The sequence below is a fragment of the Heloderma suspectum genome, chromosome Z, assembly GCF_057233095.1.
Source record: "Heloderma suspectum isolate Gila_16-S chromosome Z, 16-S_ref, whole genome shotgun sequence".
Classification (NCBI taxonomy): domain Eukaryota; kingdom Metazoa; phylum Chordata; class Lepidosauria; order Squamata; family Helodermatidae; genus Heloderma; species Heloderma suspectum.
Genome location: NC_139476.1, coordinates 15,161,754 through 15,184,907, shown reverse-complemented (window position 1 = coordinate 15,184,907; position 23,154 = coordinate 15,161,754). Strand labels below are relative to the sequence as shown.

Here is a 23,154-nt window from a genome sequence, read left to right as displayed (position 1 = left end):
GAAGATTGGTGAAATTCTTTTGATTTTATTAAGGTTAGAATAACCCACCCTCTGATTTTCATTTAACATGGCAGAATCCTTTTTTGACTGATCAACTTTTTGACTGTGCCTCCAATAATTTGGTTTTATCGTCCAAACGACAACACAATACAACCAGGTCAGGTTTTTCAAGGCACATGCAAGACCTGCAAGGAAATGTCACTCCTTCTTCGGGAGTCCAGCCACTACATCCTGTTCCCCTGGTTTTCCCTTTCTCCTCCCCCGCAACAACTGTTTGGCAGCATTCCAGTCCTCATTGAGATGTTTCGGGGGGTTTCCCCCCTCTTCTAGGTTCTTTTTCCTAAAGATTTTTTTTGGGGGGGATCTCTGCAAAATTTGGGGTTCCGCCAAAGCCGTTGACATGCCTTCTTCTTGTGCTTGGGTGTTGCTGATTTGGCCACATGTGTGTTGACGCTCACCTCTGGACATAGGAAATAGAATGGCATTAAAAGATATGAAGTCGCTAGGAAAGGATATCCATTCAGCCGGCCCCCTGGTTCTTTGCATACCATTCTCAGGGGGCTGGAGAGGACAGCGTAGTTTATCCCACCAGTGTAGTTTATCCCACTTAAATCTGGGTCCAGCCCAACGTTGTATTTACTTAAAGCATTTCTAACCTGTTCTCTAAAAACGCTCAAGGCGGCTTGACAAGAATTATAATAATGCAAAAGTCACAGTGTTAGAAAGAACAAAAACAGCCCAGGATGATGACACAGACTTGGATGGGTAGGCACTCTGCACATGCTTAGAGGCTCTCTTGTTTGGGGATGATCTGGAAACAAAATACATGTGGAAGGGACAAACCCTTTGTGCCCTAAACAGCTTAGGAACTGCCTACCGCTTGTCTCACTATGAACCCACCTGAGTATTAAGATCTGAAAAAGAGGCTTTTTTAGGGAGCAGTTACCCACAGGCCTGTTTTTTGGGCCCATGGGAAAGGGCTTTCTCTTGTGTCACCCCCAAACTACAGATCCTGCTCCCTCAAGAACTACAATTGGCCCCCTGCTCTCTTTTACAAAGGGTGTGAAGAGACGCCTCTTTTCAATGTCGCCTTATTCAATGTGTTTTTTTTAAATGTTTTGACGTTTTTATTGCTTTTAAGGCTCTTGTTTTTATTGTTGCAAGTTTTTATTGATCAAAATTGTTTTACACTGCCTTGATGGCCATTTAAAAAAAATATTATTAGTAGAAGTAGTATTAAGTAGATGTATATATACTGCTTACCATCTTTAAAAATCCACTAAGAGCCAGTGTGGTGTAGTGGTTAGAGTGCTGGACTCAGGAGACCTGGGTTCGAGTCCCCACTCGGCCATGAAGCTCACTCAGTGACTTTGGGCCAGTCACTGACTCTCAGCCTAACCTCGCACGGTTGTTGTGAGGATAAAATGGAGAGGAGGAAGGTCACGTAAGCTGCTTTGGGCTCCTTCCAAGAGGAACAAAAGGCAGTATATAAATGTAATCGTGAACAATAATGCAAGTGGTTTACCAGAAGATGTAAATACATTGTGATATACATTACAACACAATTAAAACTGAAAGAGGTTCGGAGCTGGTCTTGCAAACTCAGGCTGGTTTGATGATCAGGATGAGACTTGGGAACTGTAGTCTGTGTTGGAGATGCAGAATATTTATTTTGTTTGTTGATTACTCGTCTTTTTATACCGCCTTACCTTGCAATGGAGACCCTCTCCAGGCCTCTTTCAGGATTCTCCCCCACTCCTAGCAACCCAATTTCTTGCTCTCTCCTGTCCTCTAGTGCTGGAGAGCTGCACGAAACATCTCATGCCGCTCCCACTCAGAAAAACCAAACCCATCTCAAGGAGACAAGCAGAACCAGTGAAGGCTGACGGAGGATGCAGTCTGCATGGGATTGCTGTGGATTCTTTCTTTCCTCCATTCTACCTTCTTTGGGGATGAGGTAAGCCCAGGTTTCCATCGGCATCTTTGAAGGGACACTCCTGCGTCAGCCTGAACAGGAGAAAATGTCAAAATAGCCATGGGAACCAGCTGGGAACAGAAGGGTTTGGTGTACGTTGCGGTGATTTTTTCCCTTTCAATATGCCAGCCAGGCCTCCGTTCTCTTACCACCAGTCTGAGCAGAATATTAAACAGGCATCGCCGAGTCTTTGGGTTCAGGGCTGTAGGAAACTGGGGCTGTAGGAAACCCGGACTGAAAGGGGGGCACAGATGAAATTGCTGGGAGACACACGGGGATGCCAGCTGATGCGTTTTAATTGTGCAGAGTCTGGATTGCGGTTTGGAAGGGACAATTTTTGACACTGTGATGTCATTCCTCCCACACCTCAGTTGTGCTATATGTATCTATGTATGTATGTACACAGATGTTTGTGTGTCTGAGTGAGATAGATGGATATATTTATCCCCTAAAGCGTGACCATTCTGGTGCAATTTCTGCTTTTGTTGCCTAGTGATGGAAAGGACAGCCGAGAGCGAGTTGATTGGCATTTCTGAGTGCAGTAGACAGTGTGTCGGGGGTGGGGGGATCAGATTTGACATGGGTCCAACCCGAAAAAGCGCCATCTTTTTTTTCACCCCACCCCCTGCCCCTTTGGAATGGCTTGGCCGCTTGGTGGACGTCCATGGGAGACGCAGGCCAGCTGCGAAAAGGCAATGCTACATGATGTAGGTTGGCCAAACGTGATCTGTCACCGTATCGACTTGCTGGCATGGAGCCAAGGTGGTCCTTCTAGCCCAGGGCTCTGTTCCTAGCAGCCAGATGCATTCGGGAAAGTTTGTCGTGTGGACGCCAGGAAAGCGGGTGTCTTTCCCTGGACGTCTGTCCCAAATACCTGCTTTTCTGAGGTAGAGTGCAACTCTGCTTGGAGGATCCACTTTGGCTAGCCTGATGACGTCACAGATTTCAGGGCTCAGAGCCTCACAGCTATGAAAAGAAACAGTGACAGACCTTTCTGTCCTCAGTACAGTGACAATAATAAGAATAATCATAGTAACCTCAAGGCTGGATTACTGCAATGCGCTCTATGTGGGGCTGCCCTTGAAGCTGAAGCTAGTGCAGAATGCAGCAGCTTTGCTGTTGTTGGAAGCTGCCCCTTTTCAGCATGTAACTCTTTTGCTGAGGGAAAGGCACTGGCTGCCTCTTCACTACCAGGCCCACTTTAAGGTTTTGGTACTAGTGTACAAAGCCCTAAACAACTTGGGACCAGGAGACCCGAGAAAACTCCTTCTTTACCAACCTGCCCAGTCACGGAGGTCATCGGAGGGTATGCTCCTGGTGGCTCCACATGGACCCATGGCCCGGTTGGAGTCCACCAGGAGAAGAGCCTTCCGTATGGTGGTCCAATTCCTATGGAACTCCCTGCCTTTGGAGGTCAGGCAGGTGCCAACATTGTGTTGCTTTTGGCGCCTCCTGAAGATGTTGCTATTTCGAGAAGGCTTCCCTGAGCAACCAGCTGCGGTTTATTAAGTTCAGAATCCGCTCTTTTTAAGTGTTTGTTGTTCGCAGCTCCGAAATCTTTGATTTGCAGTGGTGTATACATATTGTAAATACATAAATGAATGAATGAATGACAGTAAAGAGGAATAATAATGGTAAATAGGAATAATTGTCCCAAGAGTTCAAAGTGCTTCACTTTGAGATGGAACCCAAGGCATAATTTATTATGAATAATAATAATAAAAACCTGATAATATCTAAGCACCACTGTAGTGCATTTCAAGCACTGAAAGTGCTTTTTGTACATGATAACTGCATCGTCATCACAACAGCCCTGTAAGGTAGGCCAGGCTGGAAAAGGTGCAGAACAGGGCAACTAAAATGATCCAGGGGCTGGAGCATCTTCCCTATGACAGCTGGGATTGTTTTGCTTGGAAAAAGGAGGGTAAGGGGAGACATGAGAGAGGTCTACAGAATTATGCCTAGTGTGGAGAATATGGAGAGGGAGACATTTTTCTCCCTTTCTCATAATACGGGGTCATCCCATGAAGCTGAACAGCGGGAGATTCAGGACAGATCAAAGGAAGGACTTCTTCACACCACACAGAGTTAAACTATGGAACTCGCTACCACAGGATGTAGTGATGGCCACCAATTTGGAGGGCTTTAAAAGGGCATTGGACACATTCCTGGAGGAGAAGACTATCAGTGGCTACTAGTCCTGATGGCTCTGTGCTACCTCCAGGACCAGAGGCAGTAAGCCTATGTACACCAGCTGCTGGGGAACATGGGCGGGAGGGTGCTGTTGCGCTCATGCCCTGCTTGTGGGTTCCCAGTCAACAGCTGGTTGGCCACTGTGTGAACTGAATCCTGGATGAGATGGACCCGTGGTCTGATCCAGGAGGGCTCTTCTGATGTTCTGATGTTCTTATCTTATAATATCCCAGAAGTAGTTGGTTAGTTGGCCATTTCCCTGAAGAACTGTACCAAGCCATGACTTCATTTCTGCCAAGGTTGATGCTGCTCCATGGTCAAGAGCTTTTCACATAACCACTTAACCTGAGTGTAGGGGTGTACGAACCCCACTCACCAGTCTGCCTGGGGGTCTGCAGGGGGCGGGGAGGCAATCCGTTCCTCCCCCTGGAATCCTCCCCAGCTGGCTCCGCTGTGCGGAGCTGCCGGCTGGGTCCATCCACAGCTGGTCTGCGGATGCAAATGGCATCCAGTGTAGTGGACGCCATTTGTGTACGCAGACCGGCAGCTGATGGCTGTGGACTCAGCGGACAGACATGGACCTGGCCAGCAGCAGGTGGGGTCTGTCCAGGTGAACTTCGAGTGGTGGCCAATGGGGGTTGGTCCGTTCTGCCACGTACTCCAGGGGGCCAGATTCTTTAGAGAATTCTTTAGGAATTCTCCACCATCCCTACCTGAGTGTATATTAGCTTCATATTTGCAGGACCCAGGTGTCAGAGAAGCTGGGAGGGGAGGTCATGTCAACTTGCTCCAAGGGGTGTTAAGAATAGATCAGCCCTCCCCAACCTGGGCTCCTTCAGATGGGTCAGATTACAACTTCCATGTTTTCCAGCTGTGCTAGCTGGGGATGCTGGGTGTTGTAGTCCAACACATCTGGAGGGCGCCAGGTTGGCTGAACGCTGGAGCAGAGTGCTTGATCCTTGTCAAAGGCTAAGACCCTTCTGAACGTCAACTTTGAAATAAAAGACACAGGTTAACCAACACGTAGGAATGTTGGAAGCAACATTATACTGACACAGACGATGGGTCCCTCTAGCCCAGTGTTGTCTCTAAGTTTCTAAGAACAGGGGGTGGGGGTGTCTCAAGTTCGAAGCTTGGGGATGCTGGGGTTTGAACCTGGGAGCTTCTGCGTGCAAAGCCGGAGCCCTGCTGCTATGGTATTTCCCTGAAGTAAAGTTCTAGTCTTCAGGGTTCTGAACAAAGGGCCGATTTAAATAGGAATATAGGAAGTTGCCTTATACTTAGAATATAGTCAGTCCCTTGTTCCATTCAGCCCGGTATTGTCGACACTGACTGGCAGCAGCGGCTCTCCAGGGTTTCAGGCAGGATTCTTTCTTAGCCTCACCTGGAGATGCTGTTGGATTCGAACCTGGGACCTTCTACGTGTAAAGCAGGGGCTTTGTCACTGAGCTACAGCCCTTCCCCTGCAAATAAAGCAAGTTCCTAGTCATCATGGTTCTGAATCAAGGGCTGATTGGAATAGGAGCAAAGGAAGCTGCCCTGTCCTGAGTCAGACCCTGAGTCCTTCTAGCCCAGTATTGTCGACACTGACTGGCAGCAGCAGCTCTCCAGGGTTTCGTAGCCCGACCTGGAGCTGCTGCCAAGGATCGAACCTGGGACCTTCTGTGTGCAAAGCAGGGGCTCTGCCACTGAGCTTCAAGCCTTCCATGCCTTCACCCTGGGGGGGGGGGAGGGACGAGACCACCATCCTAATGGTGCGAGCACAAGGATAGTTAATAGTGGCAAATCCTCTTGAGCCTTGAGGGTCTTACTTCTGAGTAAGCATGCAGCGGATCGGACGGCCTGTGCACATTTGGAGGTGCAATTTGTCGGTCTTGAAAAGAAGAAAGTCTGGAATTGTAGGACTTTCTTCTGTCTAAATAGGCACAGGATTGCCCTTTCAGAGACATAAACCCAGTCCTATGCAAGCCGACTCCGAAGTTAGTGCCCCTATGTTCTACGGGTGATGTCTTTACTATACAGGGAGAGATGACCGTTTTGGGCCCATGGGCATATTTGGCCATTTGAGAAACTATTGGGCATCAGCACAAAATGGCTGCCATGGGAGGCGTGGCTAGTCATGAAGGACCCCAAAGGCCAAGGTGGGGTCTGAGCCCCAACACACGCCTTTGAACCCCCAGTTTTCAACACCTTCAAAACCTCTTTGACAGAAGGCAACTTCATTTTCTCTCCCCCTCTGCAAGTCAACTCATCACCCACCCTCTCTCTCATCCCAGTCCGCCACCAAATTTTGAAGCACAGGAGCCCCCATAGCCCCATCTCCATGGAGAGTGTAAAAATCCAATCAGTGGCGTTGATCCAGTACCGAGAAACCTGCCCTTCCAGTTTTCATCTCCGCCAGGATCAGGTCTTTCATAAAGTGAAAGGCTCTTCATTACCCCTTCAAGACCCAGCCAACTGCCCCAGGGAAGTCTGAGGTGGGTGGCAGATAACATCAGCGACCCTGCTAATGAAAAAGTCCAGGTGCTATGTCCCTGCAAGCCCTGGTGTCACTACCCCAGGGGTGAGCAGACTTCATGCTTGCAGGATCGACTCTGTGTTTGTTTGTTTGTTTGTTTAATTTACAATATTTGCATACCACTCCATGCCTAGAACAGATATCGGAGCGGTGAACACGAGAGAGAAAACAGTAAAAGGATAATGAGATGAAAACACCTGATTAAAATCATGCGATTTTTTAAAAACCAGAACCCCAAGATCCACCGACTGGAGACCTGGTACGAAAGACGTATGCTTAGAAATAAATCGGATTGGGAATTGGTTTGGAGTCCCACAACTGAATGGAAGTCCCAGGTTTCTGACCCCAAATCCACTCCTGTTTCCCTTGAGCATTTTCATTTTTTCATTTCAGCAGGGAAGGAGTCAGTTTGCTGCGATTGTTAAAGATTTGGGAGTCAGAAATCCTTGCCGAGCTAATGCAGGTCACCCAGAGATCGACCAGTAGAACCAGATACGAGTAGTACGAGAACCTTACACCACTGCTCACCACACATAGATGCATTCTCTCCCACACGCATATGGACTCCATGTATCTATTGTGCATGCAGTTCACTGCAAGCACCCCCTCTTTTTCCAGGTCTCTCCAGACCCCCCCCCATCCTCTTTCTCTCTCTCTTCCTCACACACATCCACCCCACCACCACCATACAAGCACCCATCAGCGCTGGCCCTTCCAGAAGGCAGAGTGAGGCAGTCACCTCAGGCAGAAGCTTTTGGGTGTCATAAACAGGCAGCAAATTATTTGCTATTTACTTTGTTGTTATTATATTTCTACTGCCAGGGATGGAAAGAGATGCTTATGGAATTTTCATGTACCAAAATAATTTAGCTGGATTTGGGTACTGGGTACCCCATAGGGGTGCTATTTACTTCTCTACCTCAGGAAGCAAAATGTTTTGGCAGCCAACCCTCCCTAGCTCTACCATGGTTCTGCCAACCAGCTTTCCTAGCCCCCGTTGGCTTACAGCTGCCCTTCCTAACTGCCCTCCCATGACCCATCAAGCTTCCCAGACAGAAGTGTCAGGAGTCCCTTTTTCTCTCCCCCCACCCCACTTCTGTTTCCTGGTGGCTGGGTGCATGGCAGAGGAAAACATCAGCCTGCAGCTGCCTGCCATCTTTGTTTCCCAAACGTGTCTCTGAGCCCCATGTGTGGCCCAGAGGTGTCAGTGGAAAGCGAAGGTAGGGGTGGCTATAGGCCCTCACTTGGCTTGGATGCGATTGCAGAGGCCGGTAAGGGCATTTGTTAGTTAAAAAAAGGAAAAACGGCAAGAGGAGTGAGGCGCCTCGGTGAGTGATTTGTTAGTTAAAAAAGCAAAAACAACAGGAGAAGTGAGGCACCTCAGCGAGTGATTTGTTAGTTAAAAAAAGCAACAACAGCAGGAGGAGTGAGGCGCCTCAGTGAGTGATTTGTTAGTTAAAAAAAGAAAGTGTCCAATGGTACGCTGCTGCCTGTGGGAACTACATTGTTGTATAGGATTGTAGTTTTAGATGAGAGGTGCAGAAACTCAACTCCATGGGCTAAATCTGGCTGGGGTTCCCCAAATGGCCACACCCCCTTCACTGCACTGCCCCCAATTGTTTGGCAGTTCCCTCCTTTTGTGTGATTTCCCCTTAGACTAAGAACTGAGTTCAAATCCTGAGGCAGCTATGAATTCACTGTGTGTGCTCCTGGAAAAGTCACTCTCATCCTCAGTTTCCCTTCTGTGAAATGGGACCATAATGCAGAACAACACTTTTGCTTTAAATTCACATGGGAGGCAGCACAGCACTCAAAAAGGCTTACTGTCAGAGGGTGGAAGAGGAACACTTAACCACCCTCCAAGGGGCCTGCTACCTATGTTTCTGCATGTGGCTTTTCTGGGCAAGTCTCTGGATTGGACGGAGAGAAGCCCAAAGCAGTGACACATACAGAAGGGCGACAGGGGCCCTCTTCTTGGGGTGGGGCTGATAATTCTGCTGTGCCTCTGTGCCAGGAATACTGGAACGACCCAGTCACACCTGATGCGGGGATGCGACAGAATCATTCATCTCCAGGGGAGATTGACCAGAGTGAGGCAGGGACTCATGCAGAGAAGCAGCAGAGAGTCACCTCTGCAAGCGCAAGTTGTTTCGAAGGAGGCAGGGTCTCATGCAGGGGAGCAGCAGAGAGTCGCCTCTGCAAGCGGAAGTTGTTTCGAAGGAGGCAGGGTCTCATGCAGGGGAGCAGCAGAGAGTCGCCTCTGCAAGCAGAAGTTGTTTCGAAGGAGGCAGGGTCTCATGCAGGGGAGCAGCAGAGAGTCACCTCTGCAAGCGGAAGTTGTTTCGAAGGAGGCAGGGTCTCATGCAGGGGAGCAGCAGAGAGTCACCTCTGCAAGCGGAAGTTGTTTCGAAGGAGGCAGGGTCTCATGCAGGGGAGCAGCAGAGAGTCATCTCTGCAAGAGGAAGTTGTTTCGAAGGAGGCAGGGTCTTATGCAGGGGAGCAGCAGAGAGTCACCTCTGCAAGCAGAAGTTGTTTCGAAGGAGGCAGGGTCTCATGCAGGGCAGCAGCAGAGAGTCATCTCTGCAAGAGGAAGTTGTTTCGAAGGAGGCAGGGTCTTATGCAGGGGAGCAGCAGAGAGTCACCTCTGCAAGCAGAAGTTGTTTCGAAGGAGGCAGGGTCTCATGCAGGGCAGCAGCAGAGAGTCATCTCTGCAAGAGGAAGTTGTTTCGAAGGAGGCAGGGGCTCAAGCAGGGGAGCAGCAGAGAGTCACCTCTGCAAGCGGAAGTTGTTTCGAAGGAGGCAGGGCCTCATGCAGGGGAGCAGCAGAGAGTCACCTCTGCCAGCAGAGGTTTATTGCAAGGAGTCAGGAACTTATAGAAATAAATAAATAAATAAATAAATAAAATCAATTTATTTCCTGGCACGCTGTTTGGAAGCTATGAGGCACACAGGTATTACAAGTGGCTTGTCGTGTTGCATCAAGGCTTCATAAACAAACCTTGCCTGGACCCCCTGCCTGGACCCCCTGCCTCCTTTCCTTCCTCCCCCCAACAGATTCTCTACCTTCCTTGATAGATTTTTTCCCCCCACCCTCCTTCAATATTTCCCAAGGATCTCTGCCATGGCCTGCTCTCAGTGCCACCCCCTCCACCCTGCGCAGGTCGACTGCACCCCATCTGCCAGCACAGAAATCTTGGCTAGCTGATGAACCCCGGGTACCACTCCAGTCTGGTTGCCATGGTGACCCTTGGTCCCTTTTGATTGGGTGATGAGGGCATCCTCAGCAGCACGCGCGTGTGTGTGTGTGTGTGTGTGTGTGTGTAGGGAGGGGGCCTGGATTGATTTCTCTAGAGCCCAGCAATCACTTTGACCTTGCTTTGAAACTGCCACATTGGGATATGTTACATACAAGCAGGATGGGAGAGGGGGGAGACTTCTGCTTGGAAGCCTCCCCATCCCCATGGGACAACTTTGTTTGTCAGGGTTGGGTTTCCTTCTTTCCCCTTTCTCTGTTTTATCTCTTCGATGCCCTGGATCCTGAGTGAAATTTCAATTAGCAGAAGCTGGTAACAACAGCCTGTTTGTTTAACACCCCTGGGGGGTTATGGGCTGTGGAGGAGAAAGGAGGAACCCCAGAGACTCTTGGTGGCTCCATTGATCAGGAAAGGGCAGACTTTCTTTCCCTCTCTCTCTCTCTCTCTTTCTCTCTCTCTCTCTCTTTCATTTTAATGTTCTTCCTTTTTTCTCTTTCATTTTAATGCTTTTCCTTCTCTCATTTTAAGGGTTGTCCTTTTTTCATTTTAAGGGCCTTTCTTTTCTCTCTCATTTTAAAGGTCTTCCTTTTCTTATTCTTTCATTTCCAGGTCTGCCTTTCAGGCACAATCTTCTTTATTCATTCACAAAAGAACAACAACAAAAAAGATATCTATATCCTGCCTTGCTTTAAAAAGCCAGGACAGCTTCCAACAATTCAACCAGTCCACTCGAAAAGATAAGAATAAAAACAAGAAAACAATGTGCTAATGTAACTCACTGGTATATTTTTCCAGTGGGGTTACACTAAATCCAGACCAGATCCAACTCTAAACTAGGCCAAGTTTAATTCGTACAGGAGATATTTAATTTATTTATTTCCTTTTTCTTTCTTTCTTTAAAATAAAATCCACTTATTTTGTTCTTTCATTTTAATACTCTTTCTTTCTTTCTTTCTTTTTCTTTCTTTCCTTCATTTGAATTCTTTCTTTCTTCTGTATTTCTAATCCTCTTACTTTTTATTTCCTTGGAATGCTTTCCTTCCTTTCTTTTTAAGTCCCTTATTTTGTTATTTCATTTGAATGCTTTTCTTCTTTCTTCCCCCATCTTTTTAATTCTCTTATTTTTGTTCATTTTAATACTCTTTCTCTTTCTTCTTTCTTCCCCCCTCTTTTTAATTCTCTTATTTTTGTTCATTTTAATACTCTTTCTCTTTCTTCTTTTTGTCATTTTAATTCTTTCTTCTTTTAATTCTCTTATTTTTTATTTTCTTGAAATTCCTTCCTTCCTTCCTTCCTTCCTTCCTTCCTTCCTTCCTTCCTTCCTTCCTTCCCTTTTAAGCCTCTTACTTCGTTATCTCATTTGAATGCTTTTCTTCTCAGCTCTCTTTTTAATTCTTTTTTCTTTCATGTTAATGCTCTCTTTTGCTGTCTTTCCCCCCCTTCTTCCTTATGCTCATGCGCTTGCGTGCACACACATTCACCCACCCACATCAAATGCGCTCTCTCTTTCTCCTGAAGCAGGTTAGCCAGCAGAGAATCCCATGGCCAGATGGCTGTTCTTCCAGGCCGGTAATCTCGGCAGAAAATCTGGGGTGATAGCTAAGACCTGCAAGCTGTGGTTTAATATGAACACTCGCTCTGGTCCCCAGCCATGCGTTTCATTTGGATTTCTAAACTTGGCACAGGAAAGACAGACACAAATACTCCCTACCCTTTGTGGAGAGAGGAGGAACACTGAGATGTGGCATTTGATCTGAGTGAATCTCAGACTTGTTTTGAGCACTTTTTCTGGGCACTTTTTCAGATTGAATTTGATGCAATCAATCAGTGGATCCACCTGATTTGTTTATTTGGTCAGTCGCTTCCGACTCTTCGTGACTTCATGGACCAGCCCATGCCAGAGCTTCCTGTCGGCCGTCACCACCCCCAGCTCCCCCAAGGTCGAGTCCGCCACCTCCAGAATGTCATCCATCCACCTTGCCCTTGGTCGGCCCCTCTTCCTTTTGCCTTCCACTTTCCCTAGCATCAGCATCTTCTCCAGGGTATCCTGTCTTCTCATGATGTGGCCAAAGTGCTTCAGTTTGGCCTTTAATGTCATTCCCTCAAGTGAGCAGTCTGGCTTTATTTCCTGGAGTCTGGGCTGGTGTGATCTTCTTGCAGTCCAAGGCACTCTCAGAGTTTTCCTCCAGCACCACAGTTCAAAAGCATCCATTTTCCTTCGCTCAGCCTTCCTTATGGTCCAGCTCTCGCAGCTGTAGGTTACTACAGGGAACACTATTGCTTTCACTATGCAGGTAGTTACAAACTTCCCAACAGTTAAGAGATAACGTGGAGTACCTACAATGTAATCTAAGTGGGGTATAGTACCATCTATGGACAACTTTAATTGCATTCTCTCTGACCCTGGCAGAAATAGAGTGGGAAATGTGACCACAGTGTTTTCCAGCTTGCATCAGATTCTGAAGATATCAAATCTGCCTCCCAAACAGGATTTAAACCACACAACTCCCAATCAACTTCCGAAGCTGACTTGCCTCGTCTGTTGAGTGCTGAGCTTTTCCCTGCTGAGTGCTGAGAAAGGGAGCCTTTTTTCCCCTACTCGGCAGGGAAAAAGCTGCAGGATCCGGCGCTGATAGATCAGAGCATTTTCCCTGCTGACGATATGGGGGACTGAACCTGATGAAGAAGCTGATAGTATGGATGGGAAACCCCCCATAGGCCGAATTTGTTCTATGGGGGCAGAGGTTCCCATGCTCTATCTATCCTGTTCTTTGGACCTACCCCTCCCATCATCCCTGGCTGGATCCTTGAAGAAGGCCAAGTGACAATCTGATGAACAGCTCGCGGTCTGGAGCTTTGCCGACATGGCAAGGAGGTGTGAAGGGATGACAAATCAGCTGTGATGAACCAAGCCCATCTCCCAGAAGCCTGGGGGAAATTAATTGATAATGAACTGAGAACCTTAAAATAAACCAGGCTTCTAATACTTATCTCATTTTTCTTCTTCGTCTTCCTCCTCCTAAAATTGGGTTAGAAGATGGAGCAAATAATAGTGATGAAATGATCAGAAACTCATGCCCGGATCTCGAGGGGGTTAGGGACTTAATTTGGCCTTCCCTCAACCCTCCATTGGTTGGACTACAGCTCCCATTGGCCATGCTGGCTACGGATAATGGGAATGGTAGTCCGAGCCATCTGGGAGGGCACCATGTTGATGAATGCTGCACCAGATGATAGATGCAGGGTGGGGTTGGGTGGGGTGGGGGAAGGTGACCTGTTTATGAGGAGACTTGCCAACCAGAGAGAGAGAGAGAGAGAGAGAAAGTATGCAAGAAAGACAGAAGGGGGAGAAAGAAAGAGAGTGTCAGAGAAAGAGAGATAGAGAGAAAGAGAGAGAAAGTATGTAAGAAAGATAGAAGGGGAAGAGAGAGAGAGAGGAAGTATGTAAGAAAGACAGGAGAGGAAGTATGTAAGAAGGAAGGAAGGAAAGGAAGGAAGGAAGGAAGGAAGGAAGAAAGAAAGAGAGAGAGAGGAAGTATGTAAGAAAGACAGGAGAGGAAGTATGTAAGAAGGAAAGAAAGAAAGAAAGAAAGAAAGAAAGAGGAAGTATGTAAGAAAGAGGGGGGAGAAAGAAAGAAAAGTCACAGAGAGAGAAACAAACAAAGAGAGAGAAAGTATGGAAGAGAGACAGAAGGGGGAGAAAGAAAGAAAGAAAGAAAGAAAGAAAGAAAGAAAGAAAGAGTCAGAGAGAGAGAGAAAGTAAGTAAGAAAGAGAGGTGGAAGAAAGAAAGAGAGAGAGAGAAAGTATGTAAGGAAGGGGGGAGAAAGAAAGACAGAGAGGGAAAGACAGACAGACAGAACCTGGTGGTGCATGAATGTTCCAAGTGATTGATTCCTCCGTGTACAGGAGAAGCAACCCCTTACTGCAGGGGTGTTGACTCTGGGCCCCTTTCCCCTGACTGTCAATCGTTTGGTAGTTTCCCATGTTTGGTACATTTCACCCCTTACAGTTTAAATTTTAAACTTTGGGTATTTGGGCCACGCTCCTTCTGCCCTTGGCCCCACCCACTGCTGGAATGCGGCCCCTGCAAGCTTCCCTGAAATGGAGCCCGGCCCTCAGGCTGAAGGAGGCTTGGCATCCTTGCCCTAAAGACCTGTCGCCACAGGGAGCATCAGAGGCGGGGGGGGGGGGGGGTTGCCTTCATGCCCTCCTTGCCAACTTTGTGCTGGCATCTGATTGGCCATGGCGGAGGATGGAATGCTGGGGCTGGATGGAACCAGCAGGGCTTTTATTATAAATGGAATGTCCATGTTCCAAGAGTCAGTCAGTCTGTCTGTCTGTCTGTCTGTCTGTCTCTGTCCGTTTCTCTCTCTCTCTCTCTCTCTTTCTTTCTCTCTCTGTCTGCCTTTCTTTCTTTCTTTCTTTCTCTTTCTTTCTTTCTTTCTTTCTTTCTTTCTTTCTTTCTCTGTCCATCTCTCTCTCTCTGTCCATCCATCTGTCTGTCTTTCTATCTGTCTTTCTCTCTCTCTCTTTCTTTCTCTGTCCTTCCTTCCTTCCTTCCTTCCTTCCCTGTCTTTCTTTCTTCCCCCCTCTCTCTGTCCATCTTTCTTTCTTTCTTTCTTTCTTTCTTTCTTTCTTTCTTTCCTTCCTTCCTTCCTTCCTTCCTTCCTTCTTTCTCTTTCTTTCTTTCTTTCTTTCTTTCTTTCTCTGTCCGTCTTTCTCTCTCTGTCCATCCATCTGTCTTAATCTCTCTCTCTTTCTTTCTCTGTCCATTTCTTTCTTTCTTTCTTTCTTTCTTTCTTTCTTTCCTTCCCTGGCTTTCTTTCTTCCCTTTCTTTCTTTCTTTCTTTCTCTGTCCATCCATCCGCCTGCCTGCCTGCCTGCCTGCCTTTTCCTCTTTTTCTCCCTTCTTTCCTTCCTAACATTTATAACAGTCTCTCCTTCTACAAGCCCAAGGCAACTAACTTAAAATGATAACGTAATTTAAAAGAACAAAAACAATCAATACAACAAAACAGTAATAAAACACTAAAATACCAGGGAGAGATTTTAAAAGCACAAATACATCAACTATCAAAAGTACTTTAACCACAGCCATTAAAGCTGCTTCGAAAGGGTGCAACCAGATACAGCACAAAAGCCTACCTTAAAGGGAAGGGTTTTTTTCTTTACTGTCTTATGGAGAGCCATTAGAGAGGGGGGTGATGAAACGTTTCTCCCTTGGCTGGTGGTGGGGAGTTCCAGAGACTGGACACTGCCACAGATAGGTCCCTCCCCCTGGTCCAAACTAGGTGTGAACACTGAGGACACTGTTGGGGCTGTTCATTGCCTTCCTGCCCCACTTGTGGGCTTCCCAGAGGCATCTGTGTACTGCAGGAAATGGGATGCCCTGCTAAGATGGACCTTTGGTCGCATCCAGCAGGGCTCTTCTTATTTCTAGCTGTTCTGCACATTGACAAAATATTGTGCCCCCTCAAGGGGTTGGGGGGGGGAGTGCATACTCTGGGTCCCCATTCAGGTGGGGGGCGAAAACTGCCCCCCACCACAAGGCCCTTTTTCCACTTCTCCAACAGACTTGGTGACCAGCACGTAGCACATCGAACCCGCCCCTGTCTACCTAGCTTCTGTCGGGTTTCTGTTTGAAGGCTGAGCTGACAGTTTGTCCTCAGATTTTTTGGGGCAGACATTGCGGAGGTTGGGGGGCTGGGGGGAAGGTTTGCTCAGCCCTCCCCTGTAGGAGGAGTCACCAACACATGTTTCCCAGTTCTGGGGGTGGGGCTTGGATGGAGCAGTCAATTTTTTTCCTCCCCCAAGAGTTGTCGAGTGATGGCAGGAAACATTGCTTTCACTCCCAACTGGCTTTGTGACTACGCTACATCATCCCAAAGCCAATGGGAGAGAGGGTAATTTTTCATTCCTTCCCTCATTCCCTGAACTTTGGGGGGGAAATGAAAGGCCTGTCACCAGGACTCCTGGGAACACTGTCGCCACCGGTTTCACACCCTTTCATCGCCCCCCGATCATCAAAATGACCCCCTCCCCCATTTCCCAGCTTGACAATGGGATGGTGAAATAATGGGGATTGGGGGAGTTTCAGCTCAACCCTATAAACTCTGCTCCCTCTGCCTTCCCCTGTGACTGTCTAGCCTTTACTGTGCGATTTAGAATGTATGTTCCTAGGGGGCGGGGAACTCCATAATGTAGAGGAAAACACAGTAAGAGGTGCTGAGAACATGCAATTGCATATTTGTTTTGTTTGGGAGTGAGTGGTTGTCACCCCGCCACCCCGGCCAAAATGCCTTGCAGAAAAGGCAGGCTTTTGACAGAATATTGTTGGGGTGGGCTATTTCTGGCTCTTCAGATGTCTCAGCCTACAGCTCCCATCATCCCCCACCATTGGCTGTGTCAGGTAGGGCTGCTGGGAGTTTGTTTGTTTATAGCATTATCCCACCCTTCAGCCAAAAAGGATCCCAGAGAGGATCGCAAAGTTAAGAGATAGGAGAGTTCCTGCCCCCAGTCTAAAAGACATGACACAAAAGGAAAGGGCATTGGGAGGGAGGAGGAAAAAAAGAAAAGCAAATCCAGGCACTAGGTTCTTCGGCAAAATTGTGGGCCAGAACATCTGGAGGGCCACACGTTGCCCACCCCTAGAGGCATTTAAAGGAGGAGGAAAACTATGGTTTGGAGAAGGGGGTCTGGGCATAAGGGGAAGTGATGCGGAGTGGGCAGAGGCAGTTAAGAGAGAAAGCTGACGGTGATAAAACTGGAGGAGCAAAGGACACAGGCAAAGACATATTGGGCAAGAAAAAGGGGGATTCCGGTTCTCTGCTGCCACCCGGCCTTTGTTCTTCTTTTCCACTGCTGTTGCTTCGATTTGTGTTGTTTCTTTTTGATCTTTGAACTCCCACTTTTGTCTGCTTCCTCCCGAACCAGTCCCAAGGAAGGCAGCTGAAAGAAAACCTGGACGCCACAATGTACTGTTCTATCGCATTCATTTTTCATGACGGAGCTCGTCAGGACAGGAGAAGAAAGTGTGTGTGTGTGTGTGGGGGGGAACCATGGCAGGGAAAAGGGGGGGGGATAAGGGGAAGAGCCGAGATGGGGGCAAAAACCCTTCCTCCCCCCTGCTTTTTACCTTTATATTTCAGCTGCTTGGATGCAATTGGCTGTCTCCATGGTTGCTGCTGAGCACTTTCTGGGCTTTTATTGGCTGGGACCCATTTTCATCAGCTCTGTGTTTCTCTGTCTCTCTCTCTTTCTCTCCATCTCTTTCTCCCCCCTCCCTCCCCATTTTGTTCTGATTTATTCACTGTATGGGGACAAGACACTGGGGAGATGTTTGCCACTGAAAGATGAACAAACCTTCAAAGGGCCAAGGAGTGATTTTGTCTCCATATCAGGGTGGGGAGCGAAAGGAAAGGCAATGTATTGATTTTGAAACCACTTTTAAAAAATTTAAATTTTGAGCCAATCTCTCATTTCTCCCCTGCCGGCCCAACATGCATTTTCTACCTGGTTCACATTCACCCATTTTGGGCTGCCTGATGAAGCGTGCTTGCTGGGGGGGGGGGCAGTAGGGTTTTCTTGGGTGGGGGAGTGGTGCCACAGGCTGGCTTGACTTGAATTGAGAATTGAGCCAGCTGGGGTTAAACTCAGCTTTAACCCAGGAAAAAGGGAGCTTTGGAAAACGGTTTTTTATTTTCTTACATTGACTATTTAGATTCTAACTAGTCAATTTAAAAACAAAACAAAACATTTTCTCCAAAGTCTTTTTGGGGGTGTTAACTGTGAGAAGGTAATTATAAGAGATTTATAAAATTATAGTGAGGTGGAAAGAGTGGAACAAAAGAGCAACATTTCTCCTCCCCTCTCCTAATGCTAGAACTGAGGACCATCCAAATGAACTGCTTCAGCATGCACCACCCTGGTTGTTTTTAACTTGCAGAACCTGCAAGATGCAGCAGCCAATCGCAGAGCGCCAGCTTTCAGGGCAATTCTAGGCATGCCTGTTCAGGAGTAAGTCCCACTGGGTTCAATGAGGGTTACCCCCAGGTCAGTGCATCCAAGAGAACATCCTTAGATGGCTTTAAAAGAAAAAATGGGTTAGCTGGATCCAAGAGCATAGCTCTGTCAATGGCTCTTAGCCGTGATGGCTCAGTAGAACATCCATGTTCAGAGGCATGTTATCATTCATAACAGGGTGAAGAAACCTATTGCATTTGCAGCCTTCCTGCAGGCCTCCTAGGGGTGCTGTTAGAAATGAAACACTTCTCTTTCTGGTAATATAATATCACACCACTTAGCTGGATGAGGCCTCACACTGAGGAGGCACAGAAGAGCCACAGAATGTGTAGGAGCAGCATTTTTATTTTTAAGCATCAGCATTTCCTCCCTTTCTTCTCTCCCCTTTTCTTTTTAAAGCCAAGTTTCTAGCTCCCATGATTACAGAGATAAGCTTTAATGCTGGGGTCTCCAATGTGGTGCCTGGCCCCTCCTGATTTTTATTTTATTTCTTAAGATTTTCTTTAGTTAATTTTTTAAAACTGGTAGGCTGGTATTCTGCAAAGCAAAGTGCTTCCCTCTGGTTTTGTGTTTTCGAACTCAGACCCCGCCTCTGCCTTTATTAGATTCCTGGGTGAGTGACTTTTCATTCAGTCTCACCAGTTTGCCATCTGGGAAATGAGTATTTGGTGACCAGCCATGGTGACCATGGCTGCCATTTCATGAATGGGCAAGCCCTACCCTGCAGCAGCCATTTTGTGAGAGTGCCCACCACACTCTCTTAAAACTGCCAACGATCCAAAAAGGGTTGAGGAGCCCCCCTGTGTGTTAAATCCCTGCTGAAATGTCAGGACCCAGGGGGAACATGTGCATAAGGCATGTGTTTGTTTGTGTTTGGTTCACTGCCTTGCACATATGTGTTCATGTGCAGATACGCGGGCACATGGGCTAGCAGAATAAATTATCAAAAACCGGAGTGATTGTGTGTTGGCTTAGTTCTATTTGGGAGAGCATCCCCAGTAAGTGAACGTCCATGCTTTCAAGCGGAGGATTCGAGGTGCCCCTTTTAAGTGCATGCCGGAACTGCCAAGAGGTGCCCATGTGCAAGCATGTGCTATTGCCATGCCTCTGGCGATCAGAAAAATACATAAAATTTAAAAAGAATGGCCAAAAATGTGCATTTTCTCCATAGGCTAAAGCATTAAAAAGCGCATTTTGGGGGATTTGCATATTTGTGCAGTGTGCATTCATGCAGTGCGCAGTTGCGCAAATTCAGGAAATTGGGAAACATCCAGTTCCGTCAATGAGCAGACAAATGGAATGAAAGGCACCTGACACTCTGTGAAATGCAGATGGAATGGATTTGACAAAACCTGTACATACCTAGAAGTTGGCGGGAGTTGGCACATCCATGCATCACTCCCAAACTTGGCTTTGGCATGGGCCAGAGGCCATTGTCCAGTTCTGGGTGCTGCAATTTAGAAAGGATGAAGACTGGAGGAGGGCAAAGTCTGGCTGTCCAGTTGCTTGGGCTACAACCCCCATTGTCCCCTGCTGCTGAACTAGGCTCACAAGGCTTGAGTTGTAGGCCAAAAGATCTACGTCCCTGTTGCAAACAAATGGGAAGCCCACAGATATGGTCAGGAGTATGGAAAACAAGTTCTATAAACCAGGGGCTCAGAACATAATTCCCGGGGACACAGCAGAGGGCAAAGGGTTCAAAGCCGCTATCTCCCCACCCCCGAAATAGGGGTCTGAATGGTCTCCAGGCAGCTCCAATCTTTGGAACAGTCGTCTGCTCTCTGGGCAAATTCCAAAACAGACTTAATAACTGAGAGCACCTTAATAATAATTAAGTTATTTAATAATATTATTATTATTACCTTAGTAATACTTAAGTTAATTAAGTTATTATAACTTAATAACTGAGAGCACCTGGATTAATGACAACCTCCAGCAATTAATGAACTGTGTTCAAGTTAAGGTGGTTATGTGTCCCCCTACTCCCCCCCCCTCTGTTTTATTCTGTTTTATGGTACAGGCTCATATTGAGTGTTGTGGTTTAAACAGCCTTTTCTGTCACAGCAGGGGGAGGCAATCACGTGCTCGAAATGGTTGCTGCTTGATTTGGAATCCATCTCTGGCCTTTTGCATTGCAGCGTGTCGCTGTTTATAATGGTTAGAGGAGTGTCTGATAGAACTGGGGAGACCAGGGTTCAAATCCCCATTCAGCCAGGAAGCTCACTGGAAGATCTTGGCCCAGGCATTCTTTCTCAGCCTAACCAACCTCACAGGGTCGTTGTAAGGGTAGCATGAGCGGGGGCAACTGTCATGTTCCCCAGCCTTGACCTGTCCCTTGGCTCTGAAGAGAAGCAGAAGAGACTCCCTTATTTATTTATTTATTGCATTTATACCCCGCCTTTCTCCCTCTCGCAAGGAACTCAAGGCAGCTTACATTATCCTCCTCCTCCTCACTGTTGTATCCTCACAACAACAACCCTGTGAGGTAGGTTGGGCTGAGAGTCTGTGACTGGCCCAAAGTCACCCACTGAGCTTCCATGGCCAAGTGGGGACTAGAACCCGGATCTCCCGGCTCCCAGTCCGTCACTCTCACCACTACACTACACTGGCTCTCATTAATCCAGTCCCTGCTAGGCCAGGGCCTCCCAGGCCAAAGGATGTGCCTCTACCTGACTCCTGGTGCAGAAGGTACTCCCCAAATTCATCCTTCACCTCCCCCACCCTGCAGGAGCGAGCAGCTACTAATCAGGCACTAGCCCTTTAAGAAACAAGCTACTTCTCTGAGGGGGTGGAGCTAACTGCAGGTCTTGAGCGGCTGGCCTTTATAAGGCTTCAAAAAGCCTCTGACTGTCCCTGAGACAACAGCTCTCCTTGTTTGAATCTCAGCTAACTGGGAGCTAGCCAAGGTCCTGGAACACTCTGCCTGGTCTAACTTGCCTGGCTATTCAAAACTCTTAAACCAGACTGGCCTTGCTTGGCCTGGCCTGGCATGGCCTTGCACCTTGCTGGTTTTAGCCCCTCCGGGTGCCTTAAACTAAGCTGGGTAGGACAGTAACCAAAAATACTGCCCTCAGACCCTTGGAGGATGTGCAGGGTTTTTAAAAAGGGATGGAGAATATCCAGCTCATGGACCAAATTTGGCTGTATCCAGCCCTCTGGTGTTCTTCAGATGGTCACACACCCCTTTCCCTCTACTGCCCATCATTTGAGGTTTCCCGGCTTTTGCTTAGGTTTATTTTTTGGTATTCCAAAAAGGTTGCCATGCCTCTCCTGAGGCTTAGTTACTGGCAGTCAAAGCTTTGAACTAAAGGAGGCTGGAAGATTTGGTCATCACCTTTGGCTCCACCCTGTTTTGCCTTTGGCTCCACCCACCACTGGAATGCAGCCCCCGAAAGCTTGTCCAAAGTGGAATTCAGCCCTTGCGTTGAAAGAGGTTCAACACCCCTGTTTTAAAAGTTACAAATGAAATCTGTGGAAGGCTACTACGCCCTGCCTGCAAGGTGCCTACAATCTAAAATTGTAAGGAGCTTTCAAGGGCTGTTTGGGCCACTAGAAAGGCTCTCTCTGTCCTGCCAACATCTCAGTTGAATTTGGCTAGGAGACAGCCTTCTCCGCTGTTCGTGGAATTCCATCGATGGCTCACAAAGAATTGTTGTTTTCAGCACGCTTTTGGCCTGCTAAGTTATGGATGTTTTGAAACCCCCAGGATTTTTCTCCTTTTATTGGTTGTGAATTGATCACTCTGTTGTTGTTTTTTTACAGTCTTAATGGGTTGACTTTCTTTTAATACTGACTTGGTTTGCATGTCACAATGGGCAATTTCTGGCTTGTTTAACCCAGCTATTGTGAGGATGAGTGCTGGACTTTTCCACATTTAATGAACAACCCCGGAATGCCTGGGTTGTTTTATGGGTGTGCAAACCTGGATTGTTTACGGGTTAAACAACCCAGAATGAGCCCAATAACAAACCATGGGTTAACTCTGGGTTGTTTAACCCATAAACAACCCATGAGTGCTTGGGTTGATTTGTGACATGCGATCCCAGAAACTCTGGATTGTTTATGGGTTAAGCAACCCAGAGTGAACCCAGCAACTCTGGGCTATTGAACCCATAAACAACCCAGAGTTTCCTGGTTCACATGTCACGAAGCAAGCATTAATAAAGTGGAAATGGCTCATGCGCGCCTATCATCCCAGGCAATTCCTGGGTTAAACAACCCAGGAACTGCTGCTGTTAAGTGTGAATGCCGTCACTCTGTCATTTGCATTATTTTCATATAATAAAATATGAAATGAATGAAAGCACTCTTTGAGTGCTTTAACAGAATGGCGAATTATACATATTTTATGTAATAAATGTCTACAAAATGCTGCACAAGATCTATTCTATCCATAAAAAACACTGTCAAAGTGTATTTTGTTCACAGACGATTCAAACCCGAGAATGCCTCTAAGCATGCACAAAGTACCTTTCCTTCTAAGTATGTGCAATCACCAGCTGTTGTGAGAAGGGCTTCTAGGTCAGCGGGAGAAACAAAAGAATTGTTTTCTAGCCCGCCTATATTTTTTGTTGTTATTATTTTTTTAATTAAGCATGAAGAAAGCTACTGTAGAGCGCATGCTTTGCAGGCAGAAGGTTCAGTCCCCACATTTCCAGCTGGAACTGGGGAAAACTCCTGTCTGAAACCGTGAAGAGTCAGTGCAGGCAAGATGGAGCTGAATGGGATCGAAAGTCCTGCTCAATATATTTTATTTTATTCATTTATTATAATACTTTTATACTGCTTAGGGAGCAATCCTATGCATGTTCAGACAGGAAAAAAAATTAGGATTCCCCCCCCCATCTAAACACACATAGGGTTGCACCCTTATTTATTTCAAAAACTTAGACCCCACCTTTCTTCTGAAAGGAGCACAAAGGAGTTGTAAGACTTTTTTTGGCTGGCTGGGGGATGCTGGAAATAGTAGGACTGTTTTCTATCTAAACATGCATAGGTTTGTGCCTCTTAATGTATTAAAATCCCTAAGCAGGTATAAGGCAACTTCCTTTGTTCCTACTGAAAAACCATCTTTTATTCACAACCATGAGGACTGGAAGCTTGCTTTCTTTTAATGGAAAGGGCCATAGCTCAGTGACAGAACATCTGCTTTGCCCACAGAGGGTCCCAGGTTCAATCTGGAAAGAAGCTG

General features: G+C 47.1%; 1 protein-coding gene across 1 annotated transcript in view; it reads left to right on the top strand.

Moving 5' to 3' along the window:
• Nucleotides 1–23,154, top strand: part of APC2 (APC regulator of Wnt signaling pathway 2) — a 74,374-nt gene that overhangs the window by 3,854 nt on the left and 47,366 nt on the right. Inside the window, exon 2 of the mRNA XM_084826088.1 lies at nucleotides 1,796–1,957. Within this exon, the coding sequence (XP_084682214.1) occupies nucleotides 1,904–1,957 (54 nt within the window). The 5' untranslated portion in view covers nucleotides 1,796–1,903. The remainder of the gene's footprint in view (nucleotides 1–1,795; nucleotides 1,958–23,154) is intronic.